Source organism: Cnephaeus nilssonii (genome assembly GCF_951640355.1).
Source record: "Cnephaeus nilssonii genome assembly, chromosome: X".
Taxonomy (NCBI): domain Eukaryota; kingdom Metazoa; phylum Chordata; class Mammalia; order Chiroptera; family Vespertilionidae; genus Cnephaeus; species Cnephaeus nilssonii.
In genome coordinates, this window is record NC_137071.1 from 50,047,522 (window position 1) to 50,069,752 (window position 22,231).

Here is a 22,231-nt window from a genome sequence, read left to right on the forward strand (position 1 = left end):
GGTCTCAGAGAGAAGGTGAGGTCAGTAGGAAAGTTCACGGAAGAAGAAAGCATATCTTCTGTTGCACATCCTTACTCGCAAATGTCCTTTCCTCAGAGCTCTGTCTCAGCCTGTATCTCCTCTCACTCTATACCCTCTCCCCTGGTGGTCAAGGCCATACCCAGAGACCACTCCCATAGACTTGGCCTCCAAATGTCTATCTCCAGCTCAGACTAGAATAGTTAATGGCTCCACCTCTACTTGAATGTCCCATAAGAACCTCATTCTCAGCTAAACACACTTTCTTGCACTACCTTCCATCACTACAGAACCCCCCCCAACCCCACCTTTCTCTCTTCCATTTTTGTCTTGGTGACACTACCATCTATCTCTCCAGTAATCCGAACTAGAAACCTGGAAGCCATCCTTCTCTCTTCGCTCTTCCTCGCCTCATGCTTACAATTTTCACTCATCCACCCATCCATCCATCCAACAAGTATTTATTGTCGAGTCTTCCTCTGAGACTTGGCAGACACTCCTTTTATCCCCTGTCAATGCCTGAGTCCAGACTTTTGTTAATTCAGACCCACTCCAGAACTGGGCTCCCTGCCTCCACCTTTGCCCTCCTCCTGGCCATGCTTAGCACAGCTATCAGAGTGATCTGGCCTGTACTTCCTTGCTATGAACCCAATCCTTGCTTATCCCAGGTGGCCCAGGGGATCATTTGTAGGTGATATAGAGAAGACTTTTGTTACCTTTCAGAGTTCTATATACTTTAATGTCTATTAGAAAAATATATAGCTAATAAATCTAACCCAGGGTTTCTCATATATTTTTAATTAGGGCAAGATGAAGTGTTTTCAAAGTGAGTATTTTTAAATAAAATGGTTAAGTAAATAGTAGTATAGGTGGTGCATGGAAATGGAAAAAGTTGAGGATGTGATACGTGATTGCTTGAGGATTGGGAAGCACCACTAGAAACTGGGTAAAGTATATGCTCCTTAACATAACTTAGACATCTTCCATGATTAGGCCTCACCTACTTCTCCAACCTTACCTCCTGTCACTTTCTGTTGAACTTGAGTAACTTGTGGTTTTCCAAATATACCATGACCTTTCAACACTCCCATGTTTTCACAAATGCATTTTCCTCTGCCTGGAATTCCCCTCCCCTGTAATCTGCATTTTCTCTTGGCAAATTTTTGTTCATCCTTCAAAACCCTGACTAGGTGTCACCTTTTCTCTGAAGCCTTCCCTGACTGACCTGTTCCACCATACAAAATTAACAGACTTCATTCTTTCCTCCTATGTACTAATTTAGTGATTTGTACGTAATTTTATCATTGTTTTTTATTTATTAACACTGTAATTTTAAGAGCAGTTTTAAGTTTACAGAAAAATTGATGAAAAGGCCTAGAGATTTCCTATATTCCCCCTGCCCCCACACATGCTTAGCCTCCCCCATGATCAACATCCCCCACCAGAGTGACACATTTGTTACAGTTAAAGAACACATCATAAGTACCCAGAGTCTTTAGTTTGCATTAGGATTCTCTCCTGGTATTATATATTCTATAGGTTTGAACAAATGTATAATGACATGTATCCACCATTATAGTATCATACAGAGTATTTTTACTGCCCTAAAAATCCTTTGGGCTCAACCATCCTGTCCCCGTCACCCACCAGCCTCTGACAACCACTGATCCTTTTACTGTTTCCATAGTTTTGCTTTTTCCAAACTATAATATAGTTGGAATCATACAGTGTATAGCCTTTTTAGGTTGGCTTCTTTCAGGCATTATCATTTTAATGGTTGTTATTACATGTTTTTCTCCCCTAGTAAAATGTGAGCTTTTTTCAAGGACAAGGGTTAAAACTTGCTTATCCACGGGTGGTAAAGAGCCATTGATCAGGCCTTGGAAGCCTTGGGTTCTGATCTCTCTTGCCCATGAACGAGCAGGGTGATCTTAGACAAGTCACTTATCTCTGCTACTTTTACCCTTCACCTATAAAAAGCTACAAATCCTTAAAGGGGATCCTTAACACACATTCCCAGGGTGATTGGAAAGATGTGGTGTGAGATAACTAGGAAACCCTTTAGAAAGTTGAAATTGAGTTTCAAGTGAAAGAAGAATGATTATGATTGTAGATGGGTGAGCACCATGGATCTTGCCCTGAGAATAGAACCAAAAAAGAGTGCGGCATGCATGATGGACCACAGGGAGCAGCACAGCTAAGCCACTCCCAGCAGCCAGTGCAGCTGAAAAGTGGATGTGTGTGGGGCAGGGGTGGGGTAGCGGTAGGATAGCCTAACATATCCTTAGAGCAGTGATGGGCAACCTTTTGAGCTTGGTGTATCAAACTTCACCAAAAAACTGAGCATAACTCGGGTAGTGTGTCATTTTGAGGAAAAAACATTATTTCGCGATATTTATAGTTTAAATAACATAAATGTATAATTGTTATATATAATTGTATTTAAACCAAAAACTAAATATTTAACTTACCTGCTTAGTGACTTCTTTGTTCATCCGTCAGTCGGTTTCTTTTGTTGGTCTTGATATTATTTAGCTTGTGTGGGGTGCCGTGAACTAAGATAAGTGAGGGGGAGGGGGAATTCTTTAACTAACCTGCCTATTAGTGACTTTTTTGTTGCTGAATTTCATTGGCTAAATCTTCAATTGAAGGTTGGTATTTTGTACACTTCAGGCCCAAGCAAGCGCTACTAACTTCATCTGTCAATCTGTTTCTTTTGTTGGTTTTGATATTATTTAACACTGAGAATAAGGCCTCACAAAAGTATGTAGAGGGAACAATTGTGAGTAAAGCCATTGCTATATTTTTCAGGGTGCTAAAAGTGTCTGGTAGTTGGTTCCAGGCACTCCAAATTTCCTGTTTGTAGTGGCACTCCTCTTGATTCTCCAAGCGGCACCTTTCCAGATTCTCAAGCTTTAACCTCAAGTCGACAAACATCTGAGCCCAGATACTGTCTTGAAATTCTGCAAGTTGCATCTCCAAATCATCAATTTGCATCCATTGGAAACCATGTAATTCCAAACTACTGTAGACTGCTACATCAGGATACTTAATTATTTTCATGGTCTGTTCTAGACTTCTAAATTGACTAAATCTATCACTAAACTGGTCAAGTAACAAGTCTAAAACATGCTGGTACTTCATATGCAAGAGTTCCATTTCATTTTGTACAGCTGCACTGGCCTTCTCAAAATACTTTGTTACTCAAGGAAAATACTTATAAGTTTTAGTTTCTACATCTCGCTTGAAAATTTTAACTTTACTTTCAAAAGCTTTTATGTATCCAAACATAACGTCGATACTTTTGCCAAAACCTTGTAACTTTAAGTTCAGTTCATTAATATGAACAGAGAGATCTGTAAAAAACATCAGGGTGTTGACCCACTTATCATCATTAAGCTGAGGAAAGTTTCCCAGATCCTTATTGTCAAGAAATACCTTAATTTCTTCAAAGCACTCCACAAAGCGCTCAAGAACTTTGCCTCAGCTCAGCCATCTTACATTATTGTACATCAGCAGTCCATTGTAGGTGGAATCAACCTCCAGTAAAAGTGCCGAAAATTCTCACTCGTGAAGGGGGCGAGCAGCTATTAAATTAACTATTTTTGTAACAACTGACATTAAGTCGTTTAAGTCGGTGAATCCTGCCTTGGCACATAAAGCCTCCTGATGGATAATACAATGAAAAGGCACAATCGGATGTCCAATAGCTTCTGTAAACAATTGGACAAATCCGACTTTTTTCCCCACCATATTTGGTGCCCCATCTGTCGTCACTGACACAACTTTAGAGATATCAATGCTTAGGTCACGAAACGTTTGTATAACAACCTTACATATTTCGCTTCCTGATTTACTTGTTGACACTGATACTAACTTTATCAACTCTTCTCTCATTGTGAGACCATCCTGATGGATAATACAATGAAAAGGCACAATCGGATGTCCAATAGCTTCTGTAAACAATTTGACAAATCCGACTTTTTTCCCCACCATATTTGAATATCGACCAATAATGGCCAACTGAGCATGTGATGTGACATCACTAGTTTCATCAAGAGAGATCGAAAAATATTTACACTTTCTTATGTCTCTCTTTAATTGATGTTGTACGTTTGTGTTCAGTCTCATTATTCGGTCTTTTATGATATTTCTACTGAGTGGTAACTCAGATATTCTCTTAATAATTGTATCTTTATTCTGCATATCGTGAAATAGAACTGGTGCACATCTTAGGAGAGTTTCTTTAATAAATTCTCCCTCACTGAGTACTTTTCCATGCTGAACTATAGAGTGAGCAATGCTCAAACTTGCAGATGTTAAATTTGTAGAGCCTTTCATAAATTTAAGGATGGAATTAGATTGGCTCTTATAAAGGTGTAGCTGCCTGGAAATGTATTCCTTCCTTTCATCCTCACTTTTTTCCAAGAGCTGGGAATGATTAGTTTCAAAATGTCTATTTATATTCCACGTTCTGCTTACTACCGTTTCAGTACATAGAACGCAAAATGATCTGCTATTTTTTTCTATAAAGCCATAGATCTCAGTCCATGTCTCTTGAAAGGGTCGGCCACTGCTACTACCACTTCCTTTACTTAACCTTAGTTTTTTATTTTTTGGGTTCTCCATCAGGGGGGCAGTGACAGAAGATAGAATTATAGATAGCTTGTTAGGCCTGCAGGCAATTAGGGGTTAACTAGCCTAACTAACCACAAAATGGTGCATATAACTGTCTTTTAGGAAAGGGCAGGGTTAATAAGCAGAAATAGGGGTTAATAAGGATGCACAACAGTAATAGTGGTGAAATGGAGTCTGCACTATGGAGCAAGATGGTGTTCCTTATGTGAATTAAAATGGCTGCCACTATTTCTAATGGCGGGAAACGGCACCCATAGCATGCCACAAACCCTCGCCTCTCCCAGCCTCCCCCTCACTTATCTCAGTAATGATGGATTAGAAATCCATGACACCCCAGAACAGTAGATAATGGTTGCTGTGGTTAACTGTTATTTGGTTACTGGTAATGGCAGGGCCCCCAGAGATGCGACCCCCGCTGCGTTCCGCTGCTCCCTGCTCTGCCGGCGGAAGTGAGGGCAAAGATCCCGGCTTAACCGGATGCCCCAGAACTAGATGCTCTGTGCCGGACTTCTGTTGTTTTGGCCTACAGACCTCCGGCACAGAATGTCTAGAGTCGCAAATGTTTCATCCTCAGGAGCAGCAAATGTTTCATCCTCGGCATGTGGCCACCTCAGCGGCCGCGTGTCATCAGAAATGGCTACACGTGTCAGTGCTGACACTCGTGTCATAGGTTCACCATCACTGCCTTAGAGCATAGGTTGCTTTGATGCTGGAAAGCCTTGTCTGCCAGGATCATGAGTTAGATTTTTCCCCAACTTTTCCACTCCCTTTCACCTCTTGAATAAGTGTAGCCCTGTTACCCTGTGAATCTGTATGGGGTGGGGGGAGATACGTGCTTCCACCACCTTGACTATACAGCATGTGCATGGCTGTGCATGCCAGAACCATCTTTTTGAACTAGTATCCCACAGAGGAAGGAAAGGGAACCAATGACACACCTATTGTCTGCCAGCACTTTCCATCCACAACTTCATTTAACCCTCAAAACAACCTCCAGACAGAGACTGTTGATGCCATTTTACAGATGAGAAAAACTGAGACTCGGGGGGAGAGTTGCACTATGGTCTGATAACCAGGAAGTTGCAGAGGCTGGATTTGAGCCCAAGTCTGTCCAACTGTCAAGCTTGTTTCTATTGTACCTTGCCATGTGCTTCTCAGTATCTTTGCATCTGTGGCAGGAGTTAGTAGCCCCTGAGACTGTGTATGGTGGAAGGAGGATTCTGTGGCTCTCTTCTGGAAGGGCTAGCAAATCTCTTTAGCAACCAGGACTGCAATTCTCTGTCTTGTAGAAATCCCACTGTATGACTCCTTGATGGCATGTTTCTGTTGTTGGAATAACAACTCATTGGAGGCTCTGTGTTGTGTCCAGAAGCTAGTGCTGAGGATTCCTGAGCTAGCAGGAAAGTGACAGGATTCTTAAATGTAGGCCTAAACCAGATATTGAGAAGGGCTTCAGATGCAGGGAGAACTGGTATCATGCTGCTTTCCAACCCGCCCCCCTCCCTAAGCAACCACACTAACACTGTGAGCAAAGTAACCTGTGTTTAATGGTGAAAATAACTCCACTATTATCTTCTCTGTGCCTCAGCAAAATGAAGAAATCATCTCATTGCATTTGAAAGGCATTTCGTAGTGGACCTGGCCCTGTCAATATTCACAAGCCTATTGAATTCTCACAATCTTGATTTCCGTATGCTAGATGCTAAAGTGGCAGAAACTTATAAGGGAGTCAAGTGGCCCATATCCCTTGGGGACCTTTCCCCCAAAGACATATTTTCTAACCCAACTTAATGAGCCTATTGGAAGGTATGGAAGAAGTTGAAACTCTAGACCAGCAAACAAAATATTACCTGGTACTCCTCACCTCCCACACTGAGAAATGTGTTGGAGGAAAAGGCATGGGCCTTGGGTTTTGAGGCCAATCATGATACTCTCACATTCTCTGGGCCAGAGCTAGAAGGAAGCAAAAAGTGGGTATAAAAGAGTACAGTGGCCATCCTAATGTCAAATAACAGGGGAATGTCTGAGTAAGTCTGATATATCCAATCTCATTGAAGTATGGTGGAATCTCTAAAGAACTAATTATGAAGACAGTTGAACAACATGGACAATGTTTATAATAAGGAATAACATACAAAAGGCACGATACAAAGGTGTATCTATGCTGAGCTTTAGAAATCCTATAGAAAGTATGTCTACATATGAGCAAGAACTGAAAGGGAATTTTGGAAAAAGGAAAACTTGATTTATTGCAGGTAGCAGGCTTGTTGGTGAATTTTTCTTTCCCTTAGACTTCCATTAATGTTGTTCTAATATTGTTTGTGCAGCAAAAAATAAAAAAATTAACACATAGAACAATTACACTGGCAAATCATTCTATAAAGCTGAGAGACCAAATCATATCATTTCCCTAAGCCAGCAAACACACTTAAAAAACATAAATGCAAAAGTAGAAGCAGCCACAGGGAACGAGGTGTGTGGATTTCGTGTGGATGGCCTCAGGTTTGAATCCAAGTTCTGAACCTTACTTTGGTCCTTTGGGGAAAGTATTTCACCACTATATCCTCAGTTTCTTCATCTGCAATGTGATGATAACAGTAATAACCATCATCACTTTACAGGGCTGTGACAAGAAGCAAATGATGTAGGAGGTTTTCAAGGGCTTTGTGAGCTATAAAATGCTGCACACCTTATCGTGGGATATACAGTATACAAATACTTTTAAACCAAAGTATTAGGTACTGTTTACCACTGTCCCACAGGAGTTGACAACAAAGCTAGGCTGGGCGTGTGCTGCTGGGTGGCTTCAGGTGGCAGCCACCTTGCCTCCTCTGAGTGCTGGGTGCCATTGAAATTTGATTAAACAAGTGAGGTTTTCTGGTTTAGCCATGGTTGGGGACTAATTGGGGAAATGTTGTGGGTTTTTCTCCTCCTCTATAATGCTTAAGCTTCGTGGCAAGAAGATTAGAATAATTGATAAAGAACATGGGGAAGACTTCCCCAGCTGCTTGGGTTCTCAGCCAGCCTCAGCTACTTGTGAGCTGTGTGCTTTTAGGGAAGTGACCTAAGCCCTTGGAGCCTCTGCTGCCTCATTGGTCTGCTGGGATTAACAGGACCTACCTCATAGGATGGTTGTGAGAATGACATGAGGTGCATGTGAGCAAGGAGCACAGTTTGCTGCCGTTATTGCTTCAAAGTGTCAGAGTAGGAGGGTCTCCATGGATCACTGATCTAGGGTTTCTCAGCAGGTGCTGAGAAGAGTGTGCAGGGAGTCTTCAGGGAGCATAGTGTGTATATGTCAACATTAAACAGAAGACTTCTTGTCTATCATGGTGGAATCCAGGTATTTTAATAAAGGTGAAATGGTGCACTTAGAAACCACTGGTCCCCTACAAACCTTTCATTTTATAGACCCATAGAAGTGAAGTGATGTGCCTAAGGTCACCCAGCCTCAGAGATTAATGTGGGCCACAATCCAGCTGTTCTAACACACACACACACACACACACACACACACACACACACACACACACACATACTGCCATCACTAGTGGTCAGAGTTGTACTCACGCCATCTGGTATTTCCTCATCACCTTGGTGGAGACATTCTGTGCCACATATCCATGTCCATATGACCATTATCAAGCTGAGAGAAACCAGACAAGGCTCTGACATTGAGAAGAGGCAAAATGATGCTTTAGATGACAAGGAAAGATGTCCTTGGTGGTGGTGACGGGGGTGGGGGGTGTCCCTGCACACTGACAGGTCAGTTCTGCATCCCTCAGGCAGTACTTTCAAACAAGTTAGGCTAATGTGGCCTCCTAACTGCCATCTGCATCCCTGTGGAGTACAGGGTCTTTCATGCATCCTTCATCTCTCTCAACAGCAAATTTTCTATTTTGAAAGTCAATAACCTGTCAAATTCTCTAAGAGCACATATGAAGGGATGTGGGGTCCCAATAGCAGGATGAGGCTTCCAATTGCTCCCTGCCATATGTGCGGAGTGTCTCTGAGTTGTTTCTGGCATTGGAGAGGGTGGCACAGAGCCACCTCCATGAATTCCTTTTGTGGAATTTGTTGACCTGGAGGTCAAGGGGCAGGAGCTGCTGTTTAGGCTTTAGGCTTGCCTCAGAGAAGGTATGCACCCTGTGGTGCCACACAGGATGTTAAAAGCACATGCCATCTCTAGTACACGACTCCTTTGAAATATTCTGACCCAGCCTGGGACCCTGCTCCTGCTTGGTGGACCTAGCTCCTGTGGCTTAGCTCCATACATTTCTGCCCTGGATTTAACTGTGGAACACTGATGTTCAACCCTCTTTCTTCTCAGACTCTTAACTACTCCACCCCTGTACCATGACTATCTATCTGGACATCTGCCCCAATCTTTGCTTCTGTTACCAGCTCCCTTCTATTATCTGGGTGCTGCAGGGTCTGGCTTGGAGTATGGGAGCTGTCTGCTCAAGGTAAAGAGCAAAATTGGAAAGGTTAAGGTCTCTTTGGGTGGCCACCCAAACCAGAGTCCTAATCCACAGAGCCCAAGGATACACTGCTGGTTCTGAAGATGAAGCCAATCCCCAACCTCACCATAGTCAGGCCTCCAATCCCCCAAACATGAAGTCTGTGTTGTGGAAACTGACACACACCAACCATTTCCACACCCTAGGGCAGTAGTTTGCCCTGACTCCAACCAAAGGAACTAAAAAACTTGAAATAGGGGAACAAAAGACAAATATCAGCTGAGACTGTAATTTGACTCTTTCTATCTAAAGCAATGTGTCTCTGGTCACACGCAATGGCAGCTCCTATCATAGCAACAGCAGCCAGTTTCAGCCCAAAGGGACCCAGGTTAGAAGTGGCTTTTGAGGGGATGACAGACTCAGGCCTGTGGGAGGCAGACAAAGGTTGATGGCTGATAGGAGACCAAGTCAAAGGCAGAACCAACAACATTTTTTGTTTTTTAAATATAACCCATTTTACCCAGTTCTTGTTATTTTCTTAAGATAAATTCTTAGACCCTGATTAAAGGTGTAACACATGTCCTTCCAGTAATGTCTCCTTGAATACTTACATTATTGAGATCAAATTGTACTTACAGTATTTTTCCTGCTTTTTAATTTATTGGCATATGATAATCATTTTTAACTTTTTAAATTACAGTTGACATTCAATAATATTTTGTATCAGTTTCAGGTATACAGCATAGTGGTTAGACATTTATATAATTTATGAAGTGGTCCCCTCAATAAGTCTATTAAATATTATCAACTATATTCCCTATGCTGTACTTTACATCCCTGTAACAATTTTGCAACTACCAAGTTGTACTTTTCAATCCCTTCACCTTTTTCACTCAGTCCCGTAATCCTCCTCCCATCTGGCAACCAGCAGTGTGTTCTATGTAGCTATGAGTCCATTTCCATTTTGTTTGTTTGTTTATTTTGTTCTTTAGATTCCACATATAAGTGAAATCATACGGTCTTGTTTTTCTCTGACTTATTTCACTTAGCGTAATACCCTCTATGCCCATCCATGCTGTTGCAGATGGTAAGATTTCCTTCTTTTTTTACTGCTGCATAGTATTCCATTATGTAAATGCATCACATCTTTTATCCATTCACCTACTGATGGGCACTTGGGCTGTTTCCATATCTTGGCTATTGTAAATAAAAGTGCTATGTACATAGGGGTGCACATATTCTTTCAAATTAGTGTTTTGAGTTTCCTTGGATATACCTGTATACCCAGAGGTGGAATCGCTGGGTTCTATTTTTAATTTTTTGAGGAAATTCCATACTGCTTTCCACAGTGGTTGCACCAGTCTGCACTCCCACCAACAGTGCACGAGGGTTCCCTTTTCTCCACATCCTCACTAACATTTGTTAGGACCACCACTGTTTTTTAAGGGATGCCTTCCTGAGCCTTAGACAGAGGGCCAGGAGAGACACTAGAAGACACAGGCCAGTCCCAGGATAGCTTCTATCAAATCAGGCAGCAGTCTAAGCACTTTGTAAATATTATTTACTCATTTGACCCACCCAACAACCTTATGGTATAGGTACTTTTATTACCTCCTAAAGGGCATATATAGATGAGAACCTGTAAATTATGCAATTAATCTATAGATTAAAACCCGAGGCTCAGAGAGTTTAAAAAACTTGCCCAAGCACACACAGGTGAGACTGTGATTTGAGCCCAGACAGTAGGGCTCCCCAGTCTGTCTTCTTTGTCTCTGTGTTAATTTGCCAACGAGAAGGAGTTAAGACTGTCAGGGCATCTTTGCCCTCCACCCACCAGCTGGGCTAAGACTGGACTTCATTCTTTACTAGTAATTAGAGCCATGGCTCTCAACCTGGGGAGATTTAAAACACTATCAGTGCCTGGACCCCACCACTGAGAAATTCTGGTTTAATTGGTCTGAGATTAAGTCAAGCCAGCAGGGAGTTTGGAGGATAGAGTGAGCAGCAGTTTTTGTGGAAGCTCCTTGACTTAAACCACACAGCATCTGTCCCATCCTGACAACATCTAACTCTCAGCTGTAGCTCTGTCTCTCCCTCCAGTGATGACATCTCTTTTCTCTCTAACCACAGCCAGATTTCCTGAGAGGTATCTCCACTCCCCTCCCATTTCCCTCCTTAACCTGCTGTGGTCTGGCCCCTGGGAAGCAGGTCTGGTCTCTGGGTTACCCTCTAAGGTTATCTTCTCAGTATTGCCACAGAGAACATTCATTGCTTGGGCCTCAGCCTACTTAAATTCTTGAATGCAGTTGATGATGTCAAACAGTCCTTGCTCCTAGAAACCAGCCCTCTCCCAACACAATGCATTCTCCTTGTTGCAAATTTCACCTCAGTCTTTATTTATTTATTTATTTATTCCTCACCCGAGGATATTTTTCCATTGAGTTTTAGGGAGAGTGGAAGAGAGAGGGAAAGACAGGGAGAAATATCAATATGAGAGAAACACATTGATTGGTTGACTCCTGCACGCGCCTCAACCAGGGCCTGGGCCAGGGAGCATCCTGCAACTGAGGTACAAACCCGGGAACCTTCGGTCTGCAGGCCGACACTCTATCCACTGAGCCAAACTGGCTAGGGTTCACCTCAATCTTTTTAGATGGCTTTTTATACCGATCCATACAGATATGTTTTATAGGTGGGGCCTCCAGAGACTCACAGCCCTACCCCTGCCCTTGAGGAGTTTAGTGTGGTCAGTACAGGTGGTGTACAGAACCCTTGAGGCAATAAGGTGGCTCTTCCAGGGGAGGCTCCCAACTCCTTTCCTCAAGCTGCTTCTCTGTCTCTCTACATCTCTGGGGGGCTGGGAGGGGGGAGTAAAGAGCTCCAGCTAGGGCTTTTTTCACTCTGTGAACAAGAACACATTATGGCTCTTTTCCAATCAGAAGATGGTCACTGGGACAAGGCACAACCTTTCCTTCTGTGCTCATTTTGTCATTATGATCATGGAGTCTCTTTGTAAGGAGCTTCTGGCATACATGACTTGTATCCCAGGCCCTTGTCCTTCTAAACACACAGAAACAAATTTGATGCCCGGCTGGTGTGGCTCAGCAGTTGAGCATCGACCCAGAAACCAAGAGGTCCTTGGTTCAATTCCGAGTCAGGGCATATGCTGGAGTTGCGAGCTTGATCCCCAGTGGGGGGCATGCAGGAGGCAGCTGATTGATGATGTTCCTCTCCCATCGATGTTTCTATCTCTCTCTCCCTCATCCTTCCTCTCTCTCTATCTCTCTAAAAATCAATAAAAACACATTTTTTTAAAAAAGAAAAGAAACAAATTTGAACAAAGTATATCATAAATGCTTTAAAGCCAGCAATCTCTCATGCTTTGTGCCCTAGGAAATAGGCTTTGCTAGAATCTGCAATATGCCAGTGGGGTCGAGGTTGGAGAAGCAGTGTGGAAGGTCTGCAGGGTTCTCCACCTGATGCCCTAGAGAGCAGGGGTGGACTCCAAATCTCACTATTCTCTCAGTGTTGGACCTTGGGAAGCCCTTTTCCTCTCTGAGACTCAGTTTCCTCCCTTATTAGTAGGACTCATCATCTCCTTTATGATGAGGATGCTGGGAGATGACCTCTGTGTGCTATAGGCATGATCTCTGCTAGAGTAGACACTCACTTGGAGTGCCTGAACTGAATTGCATCCAGCCATAGTGCACTGACTCTTTCCAGGTCAAGTGAGAAAGTGTGTGTGCAAGAAAAACTTTCAAAAAACAAGGCCTATCTCTGTGCACGTCTCTCCTCTGGGAAGGAAGGGGCCCATGCAGTGACAATAGACCAGGGACGCTGACTCAGACAGCCAGTTCCTGCTCATTTCCCCTCACTGCAGGACAGCAGCTGAGAGGGAGGTCAGCCCTCTGTGGAGCTCTGACTTGGGCCTTTGGCTGAGAACCTTACCCAGAGAAAGATGAGACCAACTCAGACAGCTCCTCACACTGATCTGCTGTGACAGGACCTACTGGACCAGTGTGGCTGTGGGCAGGTAGTAGGGGTAGGGAGGAGAGGGAAAGGAGAGAGCGGAAACTCACTTTTGGAGTCCTGCATCACTTTCCCTGGGTTGGACGGCCCAGGAACAACTTCTTGGGGCAACGGAGCATGTGACCAATGAGGCCAAACTGACCCAGCCAGGGCGCTGGAGAACCCGCTGGGGTACCTGTATCAGGAAGAGTGCCTGGGTGCCCACTGAGCAGCCCGGGAAAGGGGTTCAGAACAGCGTGGAGCCCATCAGCTCCCTGCCCTTAGTGAGGGCCCACCACACGCTTCTCCCTTGCATGAGGATTTGCTGGATGTGGAGTCTTGGCCTTCCCCACAGCTAGGATGGAGAGAGCCGAATCTGTCCTCCTCTTCTGGAGCCGGGGAGGTGAGTCTTCTTTGGGGTAGGAGGGTCGCTTGCTCAGCTGAGAGGAGAAGGGAAGGAATTGGGGCCTGTCGAGGAGGAGGTATTTTCTGCGCCCAGAGCTCTCCTGAGGCAGCCTGGGCTACCTTGGGGGAAACTGGTACCCCAGTTCTTGAGGTCTGCAAGGAGGGGCAGGCTGGCCGCTTGGCAAAAGTGCTGTGAAATGAATTCAGAATTGGGTAGCTCTGGGGGAGGAAAGGGTGGATGTGATTACATCCCAACCCTGATAAGCTGAGATTCTGAAGGGATAACAAAAGTGACCGAGAAATTGTAAATGTGCATGTCTGTGTAAGAAATACTGTATCTCTTATTTTCGATAGATTTATCATGCCTTCTGAGGTCTTATCCTGTGGATGGTGGAAAATACTGTGCCAATCTTGGTGTTTGCCCACCTCCTGGACTGCTGCTAAAATGCTGGGGTGGTTCTTGTTTTGTTTTGTTTTCTTTTGTAATACTAAAGCATAGAGGCAGGGAGGAGCAGGAAAGAGGTGCCTATCGCTGGTCATCTGTCCACACAGGTTGTTATCAAGGTACCAAATGCCTTCTAATCAAAGTTCAAGCCAGATCTGCTGGCAATAGAGTGGAATCAAGTTCAGGGTCCCTAGCCACACCAAGACCCCTCTCTGCCTTATGTGAAGAGAATAGTGGGGCGGGGGGAGGTGACATTGCAGTTGGATGCCTTGGAAAATATACTGGAAGCTACAGTTAAGGTTGAAGAGGTAGCTAGTAGGACAGACAGTGAGTCCATGCTGTGTCTCAGGGGTTGTGGTTGGTCCATTGTGGCATGAGTAGGCTCAGAAGGAGTTCATGAGCTAACATAGTTTGAAAAGCAGATCGATGAGACTGAGAACTAAATACTGTGGGGACCATGTGCTGTTTGGCATAGAGAAGAATCAGAGGAATGTGGCCGTTGGTCTTTAGGTATTTGAGGGACTGTCACAGGATGAAGGGAGCAGATTGGGGCCTGAGAGGGGCTCAGGCCGCAGAGCTGGGGCTTATGGACAAGGAAAACTTTCTAACAGACTCTCCGAGGGCTGCCTTGAAAGGGAATGAGAGGTCTGGGCGTCTGAGCAGGTTGCCTTTCTCACAGTCACAGGGCAAGCCCTTGAGAAGACCAGGATAAGTGGGAGCTGGCCTTCCTCTTCTGAGGAGGGAGGGAGGGATGAGGTGCCACTGTCACCTGGGATGCAGGCCTGGCCCACCCTGCAGTGGACTCCCTTCTTTTACCTCCACAGCTAGCACCCTGACCTGGCACCCCTATTACTCTCCCTCTGACTGGGCTCCCTGCTCCTGCTCTTGCCCCCCTCCGGCCTATTCTCCACTCTTTACCCAGAGCAAGACTTTAAAAAACAGACCTGGCAGCTCAAAATCCTTCAATGGCCGCCCACCACTCACTGATGGAAGCCCAGGCTTCTTTCTCTTCTTTACCACCTCCTTTCTACTCTCTAAAAACAGAGCAGAGATGAGATCTTCTCTCACTATAGCACAGCCCTGACTTTTCATAAATCTATGTCCTAGACCAGTGGTCGGCAAACTCATTAGTCAACAGAGCCAAATATCCACAGTACAACGATTGAAATTTCTTTGGAGCCAAATTTTTTAAACTTAAACTTCTTCTAACGCTACTTCTTCAAAATAGACTAGCCCAGGCTGTGGTATTTTGTGGAAGAGCCACACTCAAGGGGCCAAAGAGCCGCATGTGGCTCGTGAGCCGCAGTTTGCCGACCACGGTCCTAGACAACTGGAAAGGGATATATTTAACCTTCCACCTGGTAGCTTTTAATGAAGGGACTTGCTTTCAAGCACTTGCCTCCTAATGCCACAGGAGACCAGGGCCTTTTCTTTGTTCTCTCCCAGGCCCAAGCTGGCCTCTCCCTCCAGCGGGATGGTGCAGGCTGCTTGGCCTGCCCTCTGTCTCTAGGTGAAGGAGGTCTCTGTCCCACCCCGTGGAGTATGCCCCCTCAGCTTTCTTATCTGCAAATACTTGAAAGATTCCTTATGCGCTCCATAGCCGGATAAGTGAGACAGTCGGGTGAGCATAGGTTCAGGTGTTGGCCTTGAACCTAGGCTGGGGGAGGGGAGCCAGGAGAAAAGAAAATCTATTTGCAGAGGTCCAGGGGGTGGGGGAGGTGAGAAGTAACACTAAGTATGATGAGAAGCCCTGTATGTGAAACTTTGCATATACTGCCTCTTGTGATCCTGACAACAATCCCAGGAGGTGGGTACTATTATTACCCATATCATACTCCAGTGAAGAGACTGGGACTCAGAGCAGTTCAGTGTCATATACAGCTAGAACATACAGACAGAACCAGGTTTGAACCCAGGTGCCACCCTCTTTGGGATTTGTGGCAAATCCTAAAGCCAGATTATTTTGCACAGTCCCAGGATGAGTTGGCACTGAGTTTGGAGCAGGTCTGTTGAGCTGGCATCCCTCACTTCTTTGGGTATCTTTTGCAAACACTTGAGTCCCTTGCAGGATCTTTCCTCATTGCCCACCACCCAGGCCCTGGGCTACCTCGACCTCTGCTCTTAGCTGAGGAGCCCAGCCAAGAAGGTTTATTTTTTTGTTGTTGTTAATCCTTACCCAAGGATATTTTTCCATTGCTCTATAGATAGAGTGGAAGAGAGGGAGAGAGAGACACATCGATGTGAGAGAGACACATTGAATGGCTGCCTCCTGCATGGGCAGGGGCCAAGGATTGAATCTGCAACCCAGGCACATGCTCTTGACTGAGAATTGAACCCCAAACCCTTTGGTACGTGGGGCAATGCTCTAACCACTGAACCACACTGACCAGGGTGAGAAGATTGATTTTTAAAAAATATATTTTTATTGATTTCAGAAAGGAAGGGAGAGGGAGAGAGATAGAAACATCAATGATGAGAGAGTATCATTGATCAGCTGCCTCCTACATGCCCCTTACTGGGAATCGAGCCTGCAACCCGAGCATGTGCCCTTAATCGGAATCCAACCTGGGACCTTCCAGTCCGCAGGCCAGGTCGGTGTGGTTCAGTGCTTAGAGCATTGCCCCACGTACTGAGCCAAACCAGCTAGGATGGAAGGTTGATTTTTTGACAGTGTCCCTGTGCTTTCAAGCCTGATGGACTGACTTCTCCCTACCTCTGCTCCCACATTCTATTCTCTTCTGCCTCCCAGATAGCAACTACTGGGACCAGTAGCCTCAAACAATAAGCTATACTATTCTTTCTCCCCTGGCTGTCTCCTGGACTTCTAACGCTAACACCCTCTGTGGCCTTAGACAAATCATACCCCTCCTGTGGTTCCAGTTTCCCAAGCTGTAAAATGGGAAGGTAGGATACGCTGCAAGGGCCTCCAAGTTCAAAGAGCCTGGGATTCCCAAGGTTCTGCCCTCTTCCCCAGCCCACCCTTGTTGCTTTCTCCCCCACAATGTGGAGCATGAATGTTGCCACAGTCACTGGTTTAGAACCCTTTACTGAGCCAAAGAAAGGAAAGCTACATGGAAGTGACTGCCCCTGAGCCAATGAACCAAGCAGTATAGGTAATAACAACCACATTTGTAGGGCACTTTATTGTTTACCAACTGCTTTCATAGTCAGCGGGGTGGTAGGGAGGAGAACGTTAAGGTGATCTTAATGGTACATGGTACAACTTTAAAGAACATTGAATTACATGTTGAGAAAATGATCCTCGCTTCCTTCTCCTTCCAGCTTTCTGATTACATCAAGGAGAAAGTCTCAGCATGGTGCTTCAGCTTCTATAATGCTTGCTAATCTTTTGGAACAGTTAGAGCAGGCCTCAGGCTCAAAGACATTGAGAGACAGCGATATCTACTTAGAATTTAATTACTCTGTTCTGTTTCCATTGTATTTACTTATAGTTACTTTCTATTTCTACTCCTTTTGTTTTGTTTTTTTGTTGTTGTTGTTGCCATATAAAATTTAATTTAACATAAATTAATTTCATTTCAAGAAAAAGATTAAATGAATAGTAAATAGAACCAGTGGGGCCCACATATGGCAAAACTCATCAAAGTGGTACCAAAATGGCTGAAGCTTAGGCAACACTGGAATGTGGCTTTGGTTTAGCATCAAGTTCCTCAGCGTGGCCTATAATGTTGTATGGTCTGCCCTTACTAGTGTCCTGGGCTTCACTGTCCCTTCCCTCCCTCCCACACCCTACACCCTTTCAGGCCTGCCAGCTTTTAAGCATGGTGTACCCTCTGTCTGGAATGTCTTCCCCACATTCCTAGTCCACCGATCAAATCCCAATTTATTCTTTAAGAGTCAGTTTAAAGGGCCTCTCCTCTAGGAAGCTTTCCTTCGGCTAAGCATGAGGTTTATACAGTCTTTCCCATTGCTATAATTATCCTACCTAATAAAAGGGTAATATGCAAATTGACCGCACCTTCGCTATGTCAAAGCCACGCCCACCAGCCCAAGCCACGCCCACCAGCCAATCAGAGCGAGTATGCAAATAAACCCAACCAAGATGGCTACAGCCACAGAGAGCAAGGTTTCCCAGGCAATAGAGGAAGCCAAGCTTTCCTCATGCCCTTGCCAGGCCTAAGCCTCCACTCAAGCTACAAAGTTTCAATTATAGTAGGTAAACAAATTCAAACAGAATGGCAGCAGCTATGGAGCTGGAGAGAACAGGCCAGGGTTGCCCATGGCAACAGAGAAAGCAAAGCTTTCTGCACACCTGGCTGGGCCCAGGCCTCCACTTAAGGCTACAAAGTTTCAATTATAGAAGATGAATTAACCCAAACAGAAATGGCTGCCGGCCGTGGAGCATGCAGGAGGCTTGGCTCCTCTCCAGGCGACAAAGTTTCAATTGTAGAAGGTAAATAAATTCCAGATACCAGGGCCTCCTCTTGGGTCGCCAGGGGGCATGGCCGGCCTGCAAACCACCACAGGCCCCTTGCTCAGGCCGCCCCACGCCCCAAGGGAACCCCCACCCTGATCCTGGGACACCATTCAGGGCAAACCAGCTGGCCCCCACTCCTGCACCAGGCCTCTATCCTATCTAATAAAAGAGTAATATGCAGATTGACCATCACTCCAACACACAATATGGCTTCCCCCATGTGGTCAAAGATCCTGCCCCCATGTGGACACAAGATGGCCACCACAAGATGGCCAGCAGGGGAGGGCAGTTGGGAGGCACCCAGCCTGTAAGGGAGGGCAGTTGGAGGCAATCAACCCTGCAGGGGAGGGCAGTTAGGGGTGACTGGGCTGGCAGAGGAGGGAAGTTGGGGGCAAACAGGCTGGCAGGGGAGCAGTTAGGCATCAATCAGGCTGGCAGCGGAGTGGTTAGGGGGTGATCAGGCTGGCATGCAGAAGCGGTTAGGGGCAATCAGGAAGGCAGGCAGGCGAGCAGTTGGGAGCCAGCAGTCCTGGATTGTGAGAGGGATGTCCAACTGCCCATTTAGGCCCGATCCCATTGGGATCGGGCCTAAACGGGCAGTCAGATATCCCTTGAGGGGTCCCAGATTGGAGAGGGTACAGGCTGGGCTGAGGGACACCACCCCCTCTGTGCACGAATTTCATGTACCGGGCCTCTAGTTTGCTTATAAGCCTCTACCTTCCACACTATTGGTTTCAAATGGATTTGATAGGAAAAATGAGAGAGAGATGGAGAGAGAGAATGTAACTGCAAGTAAGGCCTGTGCACAGTGACTAGGGCTCTGGGGACTATAGCAGTTCCTGGGATCATTTGGAATGGAGGCTTCCCAGATGCTGACTCAGAGCCTACATAGGCCACAGAATCAGCCTGGGGATTGCCTCTGGAAGGTTGTTGCAGGTAGGAAGTTTACTGGGATGCCTTTGGGATCAACACCTGAGGTCTAAGGGAAAGAGGCAGGATTGGTTCGAGGAGGAAGTTGGGCTGTGGCACCATCCTAATGACAGCCTCAGCTGACCCATGAGAAGCTCTGGAGCTTGGTTGGCTCTTCACAGTTGTTCTGATTTACGATGAGGGGACCAGACATTGGTGCCCCACATGGACCAGTCATTAAATGCAGGCTGCCCCCAGGGAGCATGCATATCAAAAATTTATTTAACTCATTGATGAGGAAATGAACATTGTGGTAAAGCTGTTTTTTTTTAAAAAAAATATGAGAGTCTGGCACTTCCTTAAAATGTTAAACATAGAATTACCATATGATCCTGCAATTCCACTTTTGTGTGTAGACCCAAAAGAAGTGAAAACAGGTACTTGAACAGATGCTGGTACCCAATTGTTCATAGTAGCAGTCTTCACAATAGCCAAAAGTTTGGAACAACACAAATGTCCATCAGCAGATGAATTAATAAACAAAATGTGGTGTATCCATGCAATAGAATATAATCCTATCTAATAAAAGAGTAATATGCAAATTAACCATCACTCCAATACACCCACCAACCATGCCCACCAGCCACGCCCACCAGCCAATCAGGAGAAAATATGCAAATAAACCCAACCAAGATGGCTACCGCCACAGAGAGCAGGAGGGAAGCTTGGGTTTCCCCGGCAATGGAGGAAGCCAAGCCTTCCGCCTGCCCTTGCCAGCCTAGGCCTCCACTCAAGGCTACAAAGTTTCAATGATAGAAGATATATAAATCCAAACAGAAATGGCGGCAGCCACAGAGCTGGAAAGAGCAGGAGGCTAGGGTTGCCCCCAGAAATGGAGGAAGCCAAGCTTTCCGCACACCCTGGTTGGCCCAGGCCTCGGCTTAAGGCTACAAAGTTTCAATTATAGAAGATACATAAGTCCCAACAGAAATGGCTGCTGCCACGGAGCAAGCAGAAGGCTTGGCTCTGCTCCAGGCTACAAAGTTTCAATTGTAGAAGATAAATAAACCCCAGACACCAGGGCCTCCACTTGGGTTGCCAGGGGGCGTGGCCGGCCTGCAAACCACCACAGGCCCCTCACCCAGGCCACCCCATACCCCAAGGGAACCCCCACCCTGATCCGGGACACCCTTCAGGGCAAACCAGCTGGCCCCCACTCCTGCACCAGGCCTCTATCCTATCTAATAAAAGAGTAATATGCAGATTGACCATCACTCCAACACACAAGATGGCTGCCCCCATGTGGTCAAAGATCCTGCCCCCATGTGGACACAAGATGGCCACCAAAAGATGGCCAGCCGGGGAGGGCAGTTGGGAGGGACCAGGCCTGCAAGGGAGGGCAGTTGGGGGAGATCAGGCCAGCAGGGGAGGGCAGTTGGGGGCAAACAGGCTGGCAGGGGAGCAGTTAGGCATCAATCAGGCTGGCAGGGTAGTGGTTAGGGGGTGATCAGGCTTGCAGGCAGAAGCAGTTAGGGGCAATCAGGAAGGCAGGCAGGCGAGCAGTTGGGAGCCAGCAGTCCTGGATTATGAGAGGGATGTCCGACTGTCCGTTTAGGCCTGATGGGATCGGGCCTAAAAGGGCAGTTGGACATCCCTCAAGGGGTCCCAGATTGGAGAAGGTGCAGGCTGGGCTTAGGGACACGCGCACCCCCATGCACGAATTTCGTGCACTGGGCCTCTAGTTCAGTTATAAAAGGGAGTGAAGTTCTGATACATGTTACAACATGGATGAACTGAACCTTGGAAACATGTTAAGTGAAAGAAGCCAGTCACAAAAGAATAAATAGTGTATGATTCCACTTACATGAATTATTTAGAGCAGGCAAATTCATAGGGACAGAAATTAGACTGGAAGTTATCAAGGGCTAGGAGGAGGGGGGAATGGGAAATTACTTAATGTTTCTGTTTGAAGTGGTGAAAATTTTTTGTAAATGGATAGTGGAAATGGTGTACAACAATGTGAACATAATGCCATTAAATTGTACACTTAAAATGATTAAAATGGCAAATTTTATGTTATATATACACATATATATACACACACATATATATATATATACATATATATGTATATAAAATTTTACCACAATAAGAAATACGGTAGTCCAATATATCTAATCCATTATATCTAATCCCATCAATATAGTCCAATATACCATATTTTCCAGCGTATAAAATGACTTTTTAACCCAGGAAAATCTTATACGCCCAGTTGTACGGTAATAAAAAAGGGACAGAAACAAAAAGATATGAGAGATTTTGAAAAATGCTGGAATAAGATTTTTTAAAAGTTAGAAACATAACTGGATAATGAAACTGTAACTTTTGATGCTATCTTTCCTACTGTACAGAAATAATTTTTATTTCTACCAGAAAAAAATCATTTGCAATTTATCAATCTTCTACAAGGTTATTTTTAACTTTATAGTGGGCCTTAATAAATTGTGAATAATAGTCAAGCAACCACATGGGTGATGCTCTCATATGTTCTTGAAAAGGCACTCTGTAATCTTTTTTGCCTTGTCAAGTTTTAGATAATGTTTCATAACACATGACAAACCACAATTCTCATGTGGACCTCCATGAAAGAACCTTAACTTTAGTTTCAAGATTGACTCTCATGTGGCATTAACATATTGGTGGCATCTTCTGTGTGGCACCCAGCAAGTGGTAGTCCTGGGTCACTTGTCAGGCCCGCTTCAGTCTATACTGCACATCACCACCACACTGATCTTTCAAAGCACCACTTTCATTGTGTTCCTGCCACACATTGAATTGAAATGACTCCTGGTCTAGCCCACACTTCCCCAACTGGCTCACAGAACCTCTGGAATCTAACATGGTTAGAGA

General features: G+C 45.2%; 1 protein-coding gene across 3 annotated transcripts in view; it reads left to right on the plus strand.

Moving 5' to 3' along the window:
• NHSL2 (NHS like 2) overlaps positions 1–22,231 on the plus strand; it is a 142,243-nt gene that overhangs the window by 46,226 nt on the left and 73,786 nt on the right. For 2 of the 3 annotated variants that reach the window (XM_079765329.1, XM_079765330.1), the window contains exon 1: positions 13,026–13,527. The exons of the other annotated variant lie outside the window; for it this stretch is intronic. In XM_079765329.1, coding sequence (XP_079621455.1) covers positions 13,485–13,527 — 43 coding nt within the window. In that variant the 5' untranslated portion in view covers positions 13,026–13,484. Of the gene's footprint in view, positions 1–13,025; positions 13,528–22,231 lie in introns of those variants that run through there. 3 annotated transcript variants of the gene reach the window in all.